The following is a 15,972-nucleotide window of genomic DNA, read 5'->3' as shown; positions in this document are numbered from 1 at the left end:
TTCCGTGGGAACTCCGTGATATGTGTTTTCTGAGCATTTGTAAGGAGATGAGGAGGTAGGAGACACCTTGATTTTGAAAAGGACGGAGGAGAGAACTGCACCGGAACGCACGGATGCGTAAGGATTACAATGGAAGTCAGCAGTTAAACGCCGGCGGGCAAAAATGAAAGCAGCGCCCTGACCCGCTGCCGGGAGCGCAGCCGCAGCCGCGCCACGCCGAGGGCGGCGCTTCCCCTCACGCCCGTCGCAGCCATGGCGGCTGCGGCGGCGGCGGCTCCCGGCGGGATGGTGGCGGTGCTGCCGGGGCTCTACGTGGGCGGCGCGGAGTCGTGCTCGTGCCCAGAGGCGCTGTCGGCGGCGGGGGTGGTGGCGGTGCTGACGGTGGACGCGGAGGAGCCGCCGGCCGTGCCGGGAGTGCGGGCCATGCACGTCAGGGCGCGGGACGAGCCCGGCGCGGACCTGCTGAGCCGGCTGGACGAATGCGCCGCGTTCCTGGGCGCGGCGCGGGCGGGCGGCGGGGCCGCGCTCGTCCGCTGGTGAGCTCCGGGGCGGCGGCGGCGGCGGGGCCGAGCGCTCCCCGCGGGCCGCGCTGCTGACGGCCTGCCCTTGCCTTGCAGCCATGCCGGCGTGAGCCGCAGCGTGGCCGTGGTCGCCGCCTACCTGATGAAGACGCAGGGGCTCGGCTGGGAGGAGGCGCTCGCCGCCGTCAGGGCCGCCAAGCCGGACGCAGAGTGGGTGCCCCGCCCGCGCCCCCCGCGCCGCGCCCGCCCGGCGCCCCCTCACCCCGCTGTCCTCTCGCCCCCGCCGCAGGGTGAACCCGGGTTTCCAGGGGCAGCTGAAGCTGTACGAGGCCATGGGCTGCGCCGTGGACAGCAGCAGCGTCCTCTACAAGCGGTACCGGCTGGAGATGCTCAGCGAGAGGCTCTCCGGTGAGTGGGAGCAGCGGCGGGTGCGCGGAGCGAAGCCTGGGGCGGTGTCTGAAGTGGGGCCTGTCTGTCCCGAAATGAACACAGAAGGCCGTGTCAAAGAGGGTTGGCTTCGAGTTTTGCCCTCAAAGCAGCCGAGCCAGGAGTTGGCCAGGCAAGCATTTACGTCGTGCTGACCCTAGAGAGCCCCAGCTCATCAGTGGAGAAAAAAATGTGCCTTTGAGAGATGCCTGAGAAATAAGATCCGTAAGGTGCTGTGCTTTTTAGCAAAGTGCAAAAATGTTAAAGGTCAGTTTGATACATTTCGTGATTTTTGTGTCTCTGGCAAAGCAAACAACATCCTCAGGAAAGAAGTCAATGAGATTAAAAAATTAAAAATAACACACAAAACTTGAGATGAAGTTGAAATCTGAAGTCAACTTTTATACTTCAATTTGCTGGAGGGTAACTGTAATAAATGTGTGTGCATATGTGTAATTTTATAATAAAATAATAATCTGTAGCTTTTCTTGCAAGGTCTTGGTGTTGCATACTCAGCATGACAGTGCTGTCACCTTTTAAGTGTCATTGTCTTTAGCAGTTCCCATTTGTAAGCTGACTTTCTGTATAGCGTGCACTTAAACATTGGCAGAACTGTTCCAACACCTCCTCTGCCTTTACTTTCTGTTTAAGTAATAAAATAAAGCAAATTACAGCTATTTTACCATTGTTAAGGCCATAGTCTAGATATCAGTTTCTTGCGTTAAGCAAATCCCAGTCTTAGGTGTGGTGGGATGAGGCTCTTTCATTTTTAGCTTAATCTACTGGAATGGGTGAGAGGAAAATGAAAGAGAAGAAGGTGGGTCCTGCATGCTGGGGCTGGGGCAGAGGCGCAGTCCTGTCTTGTTCCCAGGAATGCAGTGTGGCTGATTTGGTCTGATCCACGACTTGTTACTGACCCCTCTGCAGAACCTCAAGACTTACCCCGAGAAGTCTTTGCTGTTGATCCAACCAGTATATGTCAAACTCCAAACACAGAAGTTCTCTACAGGTGCAGGAAATGCAGGTACTTTCTATATATAAATACGTATTCATATATATATATATATAAAAATACTTTGTATTCCTCCTTAAAATGTCATTGTGGAATCCACTCAAGAGAAGAAGAGCCCATGTGGATCAATGGGCATGTCATTATTGTAAAGTCAAGGATGAGCTGTTGCCTAAGTTTCCATACTGTGTGTGCCAAAAAGAAATCAAATCAAAGTACAAAATGCAAACATTTTTGCAACTTGTGATGCAGCACTGGTGCAGTCTCACCTGCCATGTTCTGTAGGCAAACATGATTCCACTTAGCTTTATGGAGTCTTTGCTCCTAAACCTTAACTTAAGAGTTTGAGTTTTGACTGTCAGTTTCTCCAGAAGAAACTTCTGGTAGATTTGGGGATTCGGTGAATTTTAACTACTTTTTATGGATTGCTTAAAGGGAAATTGAATAACCCTGCTATGGTCTGGGTGTAGGTTTATTCAAGCGTATGACTGTAGATTTTAGGTTTTACTAGACAGGAATTGTTTAAAAATATAAAAGACAGCATACAGCTCTGGGACAGAGTCCCGGCCTACACAAATCCTAGATTTGTTAAGCAGCAACCTTGAATGGAGTCAGTGCCTGCAAGCCTTCTACACTAATTTTTAAAAATGTCGGATTTGTACTCCTGTGTACTTACTGTCAGGAGGTCCATATCCCTGTTTTCTATTGTCTGTAGATTTCCCCATTTTAAAAAGTGACATTTATTTTGTTTCTTTTTCCCCCCCTGTGTCATGGACGGCAGACGTGCTCTGTTCCGTAGTTCCAGCATTTTGTCCCACATGGAGGGAAGCGGACCAACAGCCTTTGCCCACAAGAGGATAACAGACTCTGCACGGCTTTGTGGCAATGGCCATGAAAAGTGCACCTCTTACTTCATTGAACCTGTGCAGTGGATGGAGCCAGCATTGCTTGGAGTAATGGAAGGACAGGTGGAGCATGCGCTTTATTTTTTTGGTTTGTTTGTTGTTTTTTTTCAAAGGCAAAACAAACTCTGTCTGATCCCTGAAAGGAAACACCCCCCCACCCCCCCCCCCCGGCCCAGGGACCTGGGTCTCCCAGCCTTTCTGGCATGAACTTTGCAGCTTATGGACAGATTCTTAAATGTAAAATACCCTTTTACAAGGAAATGAGCTGTTGCTTGGGTTGGGCTGAGAACACCAGGGTATTGGACAGGGTTTATCTGCTGTTTGTTTTAGTATGAGAAACATTTGTGGGACTTAAAAAACCCATTGTGGTCTCAGGCTGACTGAGTCTTTCTCGACCCTGGTAAAACTGTCCTGGAACCACACCAGGTCCCAGCAGCTGCATTTCCACACCATCCCTTCTGCCAGCACAGCTGCCTGCTACACCTCGGGGCTAAACAGCAGTACAGCCATCCCAGTCTACCTTTTTGGTCTGTTTTTAACGAGATCTACATCTCACGTGCCTTAGACCGAGTCCTGTGTTCTTCTTGCAGCTTCTGTGTCCCAAATGCGCATCGAAGCTGGGCTCCTTCAGCTGGAGGGGTGAGCAGTGTTCCTGTGGCCGCTGGGTGACACCAGCCTTCCAGATCCACAAAAGCCGAGTGGATGAAGTGAGGACGCTGCCAGTTGGTAACTTCCAAACTGCCAAAACCTGAACTCATCACTTCACTTGATGGATTTCTTAATATCCACAGAGAACTACTGGCTAGTCTGTGGTTGCCAGGAATGAGCTTGTGACTTCTACCCCTTTGTGAGGTGGTAGAATTACTTGAACACCTTCAGCTTGCTGTATCTCTTAATATATTACATAAAATGTCAGAACGCTTTCTTCAAAGAGGTGTTACATAGTGGTCAATGTACAAAAATGCCCAAATGTGATGCTTTTAGTGTATTCTTAATTTATCTGTTGCTGTTTACGGAAGGCCTCAACTCCTTATTTAAAAGCAGTTGCTGGGGGGGGCAGTGCTGCTCGTCTTCTGATCCCAAAGTTCCAATTGGTTTATCTGAAACACACAGCTGATATTTTAGGGGGTATATTCCACAGCATGAGGTATACAGCAGGGAAAGATTTTAAGGCTTAGCAAAGTACCATAAAGTGGTTCAATTGCAATTGTTGCATTAGCGTGCATGGCAGGTACTAGCAGCAAAAGGCAAGCTTACAGTTACACATTTTTTTAATAAAAGTAATCCTAAAAATATCTCCCCCAAGAGTACTTACTGCATTATAACTCTTTCATGTAATGTCCAAGGAGATTCCTGGAGGAATAACCCCAAGTACCAGTACAGGCTGGGGGCTATCTTGCTAGAGAGCAGCTCAGCTGAGAAGGACCTGGGAGTCTTGGTGTATGACAAGTTGACCATGAGCCAGCAGTGTGCCCTTGTGGTGAGGAGGGCAAATAGTGTCCTGGGGTGTATCAGGAAGAGTGTGGCCAGCAGGTCAAGAGAGGTGATCCTCCCCCTCTACTTGCCCCTAGTGAGGCCACATCTGGAGTACTGTGTCCAGTTCTGGGCTCCTCAGTACAATAAAGACAAGGAGCTACTGGAGAGGGTCCAGTGGAGGGCCGTAAAGATGATTACAGGTTTGGAGCATTTGTCTTATGAGGAGAGACTGCAGGAGCTGGGCCTGTTTAGAGAAGACTGAGAGGGAATCTCATCGCTGCATATAAATATCTCGGTGGTGGTGCCAAGAAGACAGTGCCAGTCTCTTCTCAGTGGTTTCCAGTGACAGGATGAGGAACAATGGCCATAAACTAAAACACAAGAAGTTCCATCTCAATATAAGTAAGAAATTGCCACATGAAGGGTGGCAGAGCACTGGAATGGGCTGCCCAGGGAGGCTGTGGAGGCTCCCTCTCTTGAGACATTCAAAACCTACCTGGATGAGTTTCTGTGTCACCTGCTCCAGGTCACCCTGCCTCGGCAGGGGGGTTGGACTAGATCTCCAGAGGTCCCTTCCCACCCTAATACTTCTGTGATTCTGCAAGCTGTACTGGAATGGGAGAACTGAAGTAAAGCATCCCTGCCCCACTGCTGCTTAAAGGTTTAAAGAAATCCCTAAACTGATGAAGTAATTTTTTTAAGCAAGCTGTGAGCTTTCCTGATGGTCTGCTACATACACCACTGTGGCACAGGTTTGGTTTGACATAAGAAAACAGGACAAATAAGACCTATTTTAAATCAATTTTATTTTCATTGACTTCAACAATTTTTTTAAATTTATTTTTTTTTTTTTACACAATTTCCAGCAACATACATTATGAAATATACAAGATAAAGTAGGTGGTGGGGTTCTGCCCATCTTGTAATTCCTCCCACAGCTGTGGAGGGAAGACTTGCAGGACACAGTGAACATCAGAATCTCAACACTGAAAACAGACACAAAACAAAAAAGACAAAAATATATATGAAACTGTTTGAACTGGTCACACTTCAGGGCCAGGTACAGCACAATAAATATTAGAACTGCATTATCTCAGACATCTTCTGTAAAGTTTATAACATCTTCTATTTAAAGAGATAAGAACATCTGGTTTCTAGCATGAAATGCTACATTGTACAGTGGTGAAGGGTACAAATGATGAGGAGCCCAGCAAGGGCTTGGATGGTGACCATTCATTCACACATGCTCATTGATAAAATAAGCAGCATACATCAAAAGTTTAGTGAGCTGTAAACTTAAGCGTTCACTACCAGAACATCAGCTGGAGGAGCAGTTTCTTTTGGGAGAACCAAAACCAGTTAATCCCTTTAAGTTTCAGCTGGGCTCTCCCCTGACAAACAGTGGGTTGATACCATAATGGAAGTGGCAGCATTTGGTCCATAGCACAAGATCCCTTTGCGTCACTACTGTTCAAAGCTGGCGGCCGGTGGAAATATTTCAGTGCAGAATTGAACGCGTACGGAGGCACAGTGTCACCAACAACAGGTACTGTCTCGGGACTGTAACAAAGCAGCAGATGGCAGCTGGAACCCAACTGGGCACAGGGTGCTGCACAGCCAAGTAGCACTGGATGCCACCTGATGCGAGCAAGAGGGAGAGACTGGAGAGGATGCCAGCATTTCTCTCTCTCGCTCTGCAGCAATGGGATGAGTGCTGGGCTCGGGGACTTTGACAGAAAGGCTGCCTCTGCTCATTCCTCACCTCATTCTAATTTTGCCAATAAACAAGCTCAAGAGACAGCAGTTTTCAGCTGCTTGACAGTGCTTCCAGAGCACAGAGCAGAAGACCAGAGTCACTGGTTTCTCTTGCATCGTAATCAGCAAAGCAGGAGTAAATACATTTTGTACTCGTCAACCTTCCCCTGTTCATCCCCCATCCCCAGTTTAGCATCATACATTCCTCTTTCACAGGAACTGGGGACCTTCTGTGCCACCACCCATCAGGCCTTGTGAGCACAGGTGGAGGAGGAAGGCTAAACACGCGCTTTCCTTTCCTTGGCATGACCCAGGCATTGCACTGGGGGGCAGCTGCACTGGCAGACAGAGCACCACCAAGGAAGGACTGCGTTCTGGTCCACACATGTGGCATCACCGTGACTTGCCATCTACGTCCTGCAGTACATGGCAGCAGTCACAAGCTTCACAAACTACAGCAGCTGAGTGTCACGAAGTTTTATGGGGTGAGTGGGAGCCAAGAAGGGAAAATCCTGCTGGAAGCTAAGCACCTATGGCTTTGATTTTAGCTGATTCTGAGTCCAACAGTACTATCTGCACTAAGTAGGAAGATAAAATCGTATTTCTCCAGTGCACAAAATTATACTGGTCACTTGTATGTGCTCATCTTCTAGTTAATCCCGTCTTGGGGAGAACCACAACTACCACCACATTTCAATACCAACAGACTCAACTGAGAGAAGTTAAGAGTAGTGAAGAATTTTTGGTTGATCAACATGTCATCAGAGTATGGTCAAAAATTCTGTTTGAAAACAGGGAGTTCTACGTCCGATAGTCACTTAGCAAAGTGTCAGGTGTAAATGCCCTTACCACTGCCAGCTCGCAATGTACCGCATGGCTGCATGAAGACCTACATCTCCTCTGCCAGTACAGCTCAACTGGTTCCATCCCAAGATGAAAGACTGGTTACCAAGAGAGCTGGGAGAGGAAAGGTTAAATTTTTCCCACCCTAGAAGTGTACAACAGCATTTCCTCACTCAACCAGGCTCATTCACACATCACTCACCATTTCAGACACACAAAGCAATGCCAAATACAAACTAAGAGGAATGTTTTGTAAAGACACTCTCTGAGTATGAACAGGGAAAACATAGGGTAATTTATCAACTCAAGTACTGTTGCATCATTCTTGTAAGGTAGGGAAGCAGAGGAGCTGAGATGAGGAACTGAGAGGACAAAGTGGAGTGGTCACAGAGGTCGAGTCTAGTCTTCCAGACTGCGAAATGCATTCTGCATATCCTCAAACAGCTGAGCATAGTCCGCCTTGATTTTTGTTTCACCGTCTTTGACAGGGTCCTGAAAGAACACAGCAAATAAACAGATCAGTCAGGAAAAGCCTTGTGTACTTAAGACAACCCCGCTTTGCCAGTGCTGTAACCTCTCAACCTTGGGATTAACACTTGCTAACTGCAGAGCAAGCATTGTAGCTCTGTCTTCCTCCCATCTGTCTCACAAGCCAGCAAGGTTTAAATCTCATTCTCTTCCCACATTCAGTGAGCAGACAGAATGGATACTGGACAGAGAATTTTTTTTTGTGAGCAGTGGTTACTGTATTGAAAAGCAACTGATTTGGAGGGGAATCGACAATACTGAGGGTCTTTGTTAATGCTGTGTGATTCAAGAGCTGCCATGATTAATACCAGCTCCTATCCCCACACCAAATGCAGTGAGGATCTTTGTGACTCAAATGCTCTGCTGTACTTTCTTACTGGTGCATCCCCAATAAGTGCAAGAGTTACTCTGCCATCACTCAGAGGTTGCTTGGTTCAAAATTAAAATCTATCATGTAATCATAAGAAGCTCAAAACTATCTTTTTACAGCTTCATTTTCTCAGAATACTTTTCATGAAAGACAAAGGCAAAAAATGCAACAATCAGCTTTGCTCTGAGGCTGCAAAGTTTTGTCTGCAAGAAGCATTAACTGCCAGGTTTTGAAATCTGTTCAATGTCTTCACCATTACCCTCTCAAGTGATAAGTTCCTCTGGGCCAGTGCATCTCTTGGGAAACACAGAGGACTTACATGTGTGGATGCACTACTTCTTAAACTGTCTCTCTAAAGTACCCAGACTGCCAGATACAGAACATCTAAACTCTCATACCTTTTAGACTTACCCAGGGAATATAATTTTCCTTTCATAACTATTAAAGGGTAAGCTCCACTTATCATATATTCACCCTCTGGGTCACTTTCTCAGCCATGCTGCCCAGCACTCTGCTATGTGCCAGATGGCTGCTGGTGGCCAGGGTTGTAGAGTGTTTTAATTCCCCTGTCTCTACTTAACCAGCTCTCAAAGAAGCTCATGTCCCCAAGTGTATCTTGTTATGTTCTTGATGCTTTGAGAATATATTCCAGGGATCTGCCTACTGCAGAAACAAGCCAGTACCCCGCAGGAAGACTGGCGTGCCAGAACTCTTAATTCTAAACAATTTTATCCTAAGGTACTTGTTCTTGAAAGATTTGCAATATTGACTTATGCAAGTTATAACAGAGTAAGCATTATATTTCATAGACGATATTCCTTAGCTACTTTGACATCAGCCAATATCACAGGTTACTACTGTCCTACCAGTAATTGCTACACCAGCATGCTCTGGAAGAGTTTTAGGAAAGCTGTACCCTAAAACAATGCGCTACTGAAGTTACCCAGAGCAGGTGCTCCAATCCACTTGTTTTCTCTTTAGCCCATGTTGAAGTTACTCCTCCCTTTCTCTCCTCCTAGTTGCCTGCCTTCAGTCCTGAAGCCAAACACAGGGCACATCATGTATTATTGCAGGAGACTAGCATTTCTTTCCTTAACTTCCATTTAAAATAGCTTGTTCAACATTTCTATCATTCACTTTTTAGCACATTCCTGGATTTAAAATTCAGGTTGCTTTTATCTGATAATAGTCTCCTTAGAACGTGTTATATATTTTTACAGAATTTTATCAAAAAAGAACCCAAGTAAACAGGAAAGGCGCTTGTACTGTTACCTTGACTATATGTAACATAAAAGTGGCTGCTGAAGGTGGGGTTGCCAAGGCTGTGCAGGCAGCACCACCGGACCAGATTTCTGTAGCAACTGTTCCTGTACCCACAAACAACTCTTTAGTGTATTCAAATGATGGCAAAGAGTCTCTGTTCACAGACCTTTATCTAAGGTCTTGGACCATCACCATTGAATCACAGCCTTTCAGAGGCCCTGGAAGCTCCCAGAAAGCAGAGCAGCCCACTTCCTTACAAACATACCTTGAACTTCATGGAGGTAAGTCTGTAGAGGATTTCGCTCATGTTCTCTCGGATGATGGACCACGTGATCTTATTGTCACTCTGAGCTGTGGTTTCTACAGCACGGCGTGCCATGTCATAAAATGCAATCATATTGGAAAGCATTCCCACTGTTTTATAGAAGGGGCAGAACCTGATGGAAAAGAAGAGGACCCATCAGGCATCTTCAAACAGTTAACAGGACTAGCCTTTGCTCCTCTGGATTCTCACCTGACAGCAAGAGTACTAGCCTGCTTTACTCCTGGTATTTTTAATATATAGTGTCAAAGGAGAGGAGCTGCCTCAGATAGGTCCCACATTTTTAAACAGGGGAATCACAGGCCAAGGCCAATCATCCTGAAGTGAAGTTTCTGAAGTAGCACCCAAACACTGGGCAGAACAGGAGAAAGCAGGAACCACTGCTCTTGAAGTCTCACATTTCAAACTGTGCCAATGCTAACAAGTAAAGGAAAACAACTGAGCAGCCATTGGAATTCCTCCTTCCAGTTTTGTCCATCAAGGGAGCAGGCTTCTTCCTAACAGCCTAAGATAACCTGACAGCTCTGCAGGTTTCTTTGCTCACAGGAAAGGGAGTGTTTCTATAACAAGCACTTCACATGCAAAAAGCTCTGTTTTTAATGGGTAGATGATTGCCATGAAAGGCACCTCATTATTATTTATGTGCTACTTCCTGTACTTCCCTATTGCATACACGCACACCTGCCCTAGTAACCTGATCAAAGGCACACACCACTACAAAATGATGTATGTCTACATTCTTAGTGATGAAGTACTCAGGACTTCCCGATCTACCTGGGCTGGGGAGTGAGATGAAGTAGAAAAATCTCCTTGCCAGGCTGTGAAAACACAAGGATAGCATGGAAAGAAGCAAAGCAGACTGGGATAATAAGCACTGCACTACGGAAAAAGATAAGTTTCTTTTGATAGCTCAAACTTACTCAAGAATTATGCAATAGTAACTGAAAGCAGACTCTTACAGTCCCCTATGTGCACTGATGGAACAAACAGGACAACTTTGGATGTTGTCTTTGAAAATAAAGCAGTCCTCTCCTCCTCAGAAGAGAGACATTGCAGAAACATTGGCTAACTGAACAATAGATGAGAACCCCAAATGACGTGTACTGCATTCAGTAGAGGTCTGCATGCCTTGGGCAAGACAATGTGAATGCATAGTTGGATGGCCTGCCTAAGCACAGTTCTTCCATTTCTTTACAGAGAGTAACATTCATTTCAGCACTGGTCAGTTTGCAAGTAAAATAACTGTCTAAGTCCAGACTGCACAGGACTAAGAGGGCAGAGTGCCCAGTCAGATCTTACCTGTCATAAGGCGTATAACCATTCTGTTGCAAAAAGTCATCTTTTATCAGCTTGGCAACCTCCAAGGTAATTTTATCCGTTTCTGCCAAGGAAGCCTAGAAAAGTAAGGTAAACAGTCAGTTTAGTACTCAAAGTCCATGAAGACACAGTATGTCCTGGCCAAGAAGAGCTATCTTTCAGTACTCATGTCCTTTGCACCCTCTTAAGAAGGCATCAAGCAAAACTATGTCTTTTGGGTATTTCTCATTCCCTGCTATAGAACAGCCGATTTAACTGATTGGTGAAATTAAGCTGGGCCAAACATTCAGTAATTCTGCTTTAATTCTACCTGATGAGAAACAATGGAAAGAAAGCTTCCTTTAAGATAATGGAAAAGCCACCAGACACAGAAGGTTCACATGGCTTTGCTATGAGATATGTTGAAACATCACCTTCCTATGTAAAGAGATAAATTCATTCTTACCTTCCTCAATCCCTGTGGAAAAAAAACTAGATCTCAGCATGCTAGGTCAAGAAGTAATATTAAGAATTTGTACTAGCCTGCACAGTCACCAATGGTCTTTTCCTGTCTGGCATTCAAGGAAAGAAAAGGAGTTGATGACAATGCCTGTCATACAACACAGGACAGCCACAACCCTGCTGCACACTGTTGCTCTTGGCACCACAGGCCATGCTTCTCCACCTTCATTGTCCTTCAGCTAAACTGGGCCAATTGAGTTTTAAGTACCCCAGCTTGCTTTCTAGACAAGAAGTTTAGACCTTATTTCACAAGGAGACTAACAGAATTCTGAGATTAAAAAAAAGAAAAAAAGTATCTAACTGTTTTTCCACAATTCCCCCTTTCTAAAGGTTTGTTGCAGTTTTTAGCCAAGCCTAGACCAAAAGAAACTGTCAAAGATAACATCTCTGAGGATCACCAGTTCCAACACTTCTATCATGGGAATAAATGCCTAGTCACAAGATTGGCTTATCAATATCCCTTCCACACCAAGGAACCAATTCTACCCTGCTCTGTAAACCGGTCTTTTGGAACATGGTTCTGTAAATAGAAAACTGCAGAAGGCCCTGTGACCCCATTTCCTTTTCTTCAAAGACACATTTAGAGAAGAGAACTCTACTAGGCAAGATTGGGTGAAAGGCCTCATCTTGGTTGGGCCAGAATATCTGTGAACAGAGAGAGCATTTCAGCTACACTAGAACACTGAAGCAAGTGAATTTACGTGAGAATTTATGAAAGTAAAGTAGCATCAAGCCAAGGTTTAGCAAATCTCAAAAAAGTATTTGCCATTAAAAGACAAACAACATGTAATAAAGCTGGAATAAAACACAGTTTGAGGCAGGAGAGTGACAATCTCCCAGTGGCTTTTTCGCACTATGCAGTATCCGTAGGGCCTGGTCTAAGACATGGTCAAAAGCCTGTGCTAGCCGTAAGAAAATGGAGGATGGCTCATGGACACCACATTTCCTCACAGCTGCTTACTCACCTTCCCCACAAGCTGCACAATCTCTGCAAGGTCCTCTTCCTCCTGTAGGATCTCTTTGGCCTTTGTCCTGAGAGGGACAAACTCTGTGAAATGCTTGTCGTAGTACTCGTCCAGGGCACGTGTGTATTTGCTGTAACTGATCAGCCAGTTGACGGACGGGAAGTGCTTGCGTTGTGCCAGCTTCTTATCCAGGCCCCAGAAAACCTGTCAGAAGCCAGAAAGATCAATCAGTGTTCCAAATCAAAAGTGAACCAAAGTAATTAAAGGCAATTTAAAAAAAAATACAGAAAGCAAGTCTGAGCAAACACAACATGGCAAAAGCTATCACAAATGAAAGCCCAAGAGAGAAAAAGCAAACCTGCCTTATGTTAATTTAACTATAGCAGTGACTTTCAAATACTCTTCTCAAAAAATGGTGCACCTTTTAAGCTGAGTTCAGACTTACTCGAGACTGCTCGTGAGGGAGTAGTCAACCATATAAAAAACACTGTCGATGATGGCATGTAATTAAAGTGGAGACCTATTAAATGTAACTGATTTTCCCAAAATAGGACTGCAAGCAGTCCTATTTTGCAAGGACAAAATAGTTGCAAGACATTCATCTCCCCATCAGCTTCTCTGAGGACATTTTGTGGTTTCAGTGCACCTGTATTAAGAATGGCTTGCTTTCCTTCTCAGCTGAGAGACACATCCGAAGTGCAGCTCAGTGGGCAGCAATCAGGAAGCACACAGATATTCCTCAGCAGTCGGCATTGGAATGAATTGCTACCTTCGCTCCCTCTTCCAAAGGGATCTCAAACACATCAGTTCAGAAACCATCTCATAAGGTCACCCGTTAGAACGTTTTCCAAAGCACCCTACAAAGCTGCGCCTGTGTCAAATCAAAGCTCTCTCACCCCAGCCACTGGCACAAATGTCCTGAAGCACAACCATTTTGACTCTAACAAAGCGGACAGAACAGCTGCAACGTTCTGGAACGTACCTGAACGATACCCAGTGTAGCAGATGTGACAGGATCAGAGAAGTCACCTCCTGGGGGTGAGACACTGAGCAGGAAGAGATAAGGAAAAGTTATCAGTTTCTCTTCACAGTTCAAAGTGAAGTCCTGAACACATGACTGCACAGCTCAGTGATCAGAGAAACCAGAAAAGTCAACAGAATTTCAAGTAAGTAACAGATTGTAATGTGTTTGCAGAAAGTGTTTGATGCATACCCACACAGGTGTAATATCAAGCATACCATGAAATATAGTTACATCAGTGACTGATTGACAGTATAAAGGTGATTTCAGTCACTTTATCTCCAGGTAGTAACTCCAGCTTGGATTATCAAACCTGTCTCAATTAGAACAGATTCAGCAAGTGTGCTGATAGAATATCATGAAACACAGTGCAGTGATTATTTTACAGAAAACAATATCCCAGTCTGAAATTATTTCAGATATTCACCTATACAATAACTACCTCAACTTCATGGGTGTTTTACATTCCAATATATGCCTTCCCAGAAATGTAAAAAAACCATCTTCCAGTCTCAAAAGCACAATGCCCCTGGGTAACATATGTTGTGGACAGCAGAACTAAGCAGAGCAAAGAATGGACTCCAGGTGTTCTTCCAGAGGCCCTTCTGAAAACGTGGGAAATTCACTTTGCCCATGGAATGATATACAAACCAGTATCACCTAGGAGAATGCCCGGGGACCAAATGCTTTTCACAGCCCATCACAGCCTGAAATATGCTGCTCCACGTAATTCTACTCTGTTTGAGCAAGAGAACCACAATTCATTATGCCCCCAAGTGCACACACTGCTGCTCTAACTGCCCCTTCTTTCCTGCTCTGAGCATGGTTTGACATTCTTTTCAGACAGCTCTAATGACATTCTTCCCTGAGCCATTTGCTCCAATTGCTTCAAGTGACTGTGATTGCACACCACAAAGAACTACCTGTCCACATTCATTCCTTCTGCCACCTCCCCACAATTTACCACCAGTTCTGGGTGAAGAGAGACTAAGTATGTACCTACTCATTCCCATATTTTCAAGTTCTGCAGCTGCACAGAACAAGACCTTTCTGTCTGAAAAACAGGTACTCTGACATACAGAAACACAAACTGCTGCCAACACAAAGGCAAAGCAGTGCAACACTCACGCTCCAACAATGCTGACGCTGCCTTCCCTTTCAGGATTTCCCAGACACTTCACTCTGCCAGCTCGCTCATAGAAAGAGGCTAGACGGGCACCAAGGTAGGCTGGATAACCACTGTCTGCAAACACCAACACACAGGAATTGAGTTAAGGGCTCAGAGTTTAAAGGATTGCATTTACAAGACTAGACTGAGGAAAGACTACTCACCAGCTGGCATTTCCGCCAATCGCCCTGAAATTTCTCTGAGGGCCTCAGCCCATCGGGAAGTGGAGTCTGCCATCATACTGACATGGTAGCCCATATCCCGGAAATACTCAGACAGGGTGATTCCTGTAACAAAGACAACAGCGTGCTACAGGATACAGTTCAGAACGGAATTATATGTTTGCATGTTGTCAGTAAGATGCAAATAAACCAAATTATTTGAGTTTACATTTTGATGGAAACAGATAACGGAAGTTACTCTTTCTTCCCACTTGATCATGTCCCTGCTGTCTTTCTGTTGCTACTGTTCATTTCTTCTCACTCTCCCCGTTTTTGTTTATGAACCACTCTGACTCATCTCACATTCCCACGTATTTCTTTGAAGAGACACAGCCATGTCACTAGTGCTACTCTTTGCCTCATTGAAACCATGAACAAAGACTCTTCTTCCTGTAAAATGTCTCCTTCCCTTTCAAACTAGTAGAATACAACAGTGAGAAAGGGTTATGTTTTATCTGAATTATCTGACAACTCTCTGCATAAAGGAATTTAAAAAAAAACCTCTAAAAGGCTGCAAAGGAAAGACAACTAACTTGACAACTCAGAGAGTACTATTCCTGCCCATTAAGTGGCCGTACTTGTCAGCAAAAAGCCAGTCACAAACAAAAGGTTACCGAATTAACACATGGAGAAAAACTATGCAAACCGCTGCAGTAAGTTCACCTTATAAATAAAATTTACTCGATATTTGGAAATGGTAATCATATGCAAGCAAGCCAGACTCAATTAAGATAATAAAACTTGGTGCAGACAAGGTCTGAAAGGGTTGACTTCTGAAACTAAGCAGGTTTCTTGGTACTGGCCATCTCAGGAACTAAAAATACTAGAGCATGATGGCTTGCTCTACACACACAGCCTTTTTCATCCTCCTGTAAATCTTACCAGTATAGATGGAGGCTTCTCTGGCAGCCACAGGCATGTTGGAAGTATTTGCTACCAGAGCTGTTCTCTTCATGATGCTTTCTACCTTGCCATCAACTTCCATTGTTAACTAAAACACAAGAAAAGGAAAAAACCAAACTGTAACAGTAGTAAGTTTTTTTGTTAATTTTTTGTTACTTTTATAACCCCGACGAAGCCTCGCAAACACCTGAACAACAGATTGTATATCCTGACATTTGTGTAGAATTCCACTTATGAATCCCCTGGGATTTAGATTCTTCAAGGCCACCTCAGCTTGACTTTCCCACCTTGTAATCAACCAACACACCCAAGCCTTTTACTCCTTATTTCTGGCTGTGAAGTTTCAACTCAACAGTTCACACTATCTGGTTTTTTCTCTCCTATTTTATAGATGACTGCGATCCAACAAGTTCCCTAATATATAGTAACAGATAGGGATTTCTGCCAGGGTTTCAAGA

At 45.0% G+C, this 15,972-nt stretch overlaps 2 protein-coding genes across 3 annotated transcripts in view; one reads left to right on the top strand and one right to left on the bottom strand.

Annotated features, from left to right (window-relative positions):
- Window positions 1–209: 209 nt before the first annotated feature.
- Window positions 210–4,156, top strand: DUSP12 (dual specificity phosphatase 12). Its single transcript, XM_027730333.2, has 6 exons — window positions 210–536; window positions 618–731; window positions 811–929; window positions 1,875–1,971; window positions 2,738–2,924; window positions 3,452–4,156. Exons 1-6 carry the CDS (start codon window positions 253–255, stop codon window positions 3,611–3,613), a joined length of 963 nt encoding a protein of 320 aa, XP_027586134.1. The 5' UTR covers window positions 210–252; the 3' UTR covers window positions 3,614–4,156.
- Window positions 4,157–5,127: 971 nt separating this feature from the next.
- ATP6V1A (ATPase H+ transporting V1 subunit A) overlaps window positions 5,128–15,972 on the bottom strand; it is a 29,175-nt gene continuing 18,330 nt past the window's right edge. Inside the window, exons 8-15 of one of the 2 annotated variants that reach the window (XM_027730331.2) lie at window positions 15,494–15,602; window positions 14,555–14,677; window positions 14,351–14,465; window positions 13,184–13,247; window positions 12,202–12,405; window positions 10,718–10,812; window positions 9,362–9,533; window positions 5,128–7,427 (exon numbers count right to left, since the gene is read on the bottom strand). In XM_027730331.2, coding sequence (XP_027586132.1) covers window positions 7,335–7,427; window positions 9,362–9,533; window positions 10,718–10,812; window positions 12,202–12,405; window positions 13,184–13,247; window positions 14,351–14,465; window positions 14,555–14,677; window positions 15,494–15,602 — 975 coding nt within the window. In that variant the 3' untranslated portion in view covers window positions 5,128–7,334. The remainder of the gene's footprint in view (window positions 7,428–9,361; window positions 9,534–10,717; window positions 10,813–12,201; window positions 12,406–13,183; window positions 13,248–14,350; window positions 14,466–14,554; window positions 14,678–15,493; window positions 15,603–15,972) is intronic. The other variant, XM_027730332.2, reaches the window with a different exon arrangement.

Source organism: Pipra filicauda, unplaced genomic scaffold (genome assembly GCF_003945595.2).
Source record: "Pipra filicauda isolate LSUMZ 115617 unplaced genomic scaffold, ASM394559v2 scaffold69_size3009148_pilon, whole genome shotgun sequence".
Lineage (NCBI taxonomy): Eukaryota > Metazoa > Chordata > Aves > Passeriformes > Pipridae > Pipra > Pipra filicauda.
Note: the sequence above shows the minus strand (reverse complement) of the source record. Positions and strands in the feature narration are given on the sequence as shown.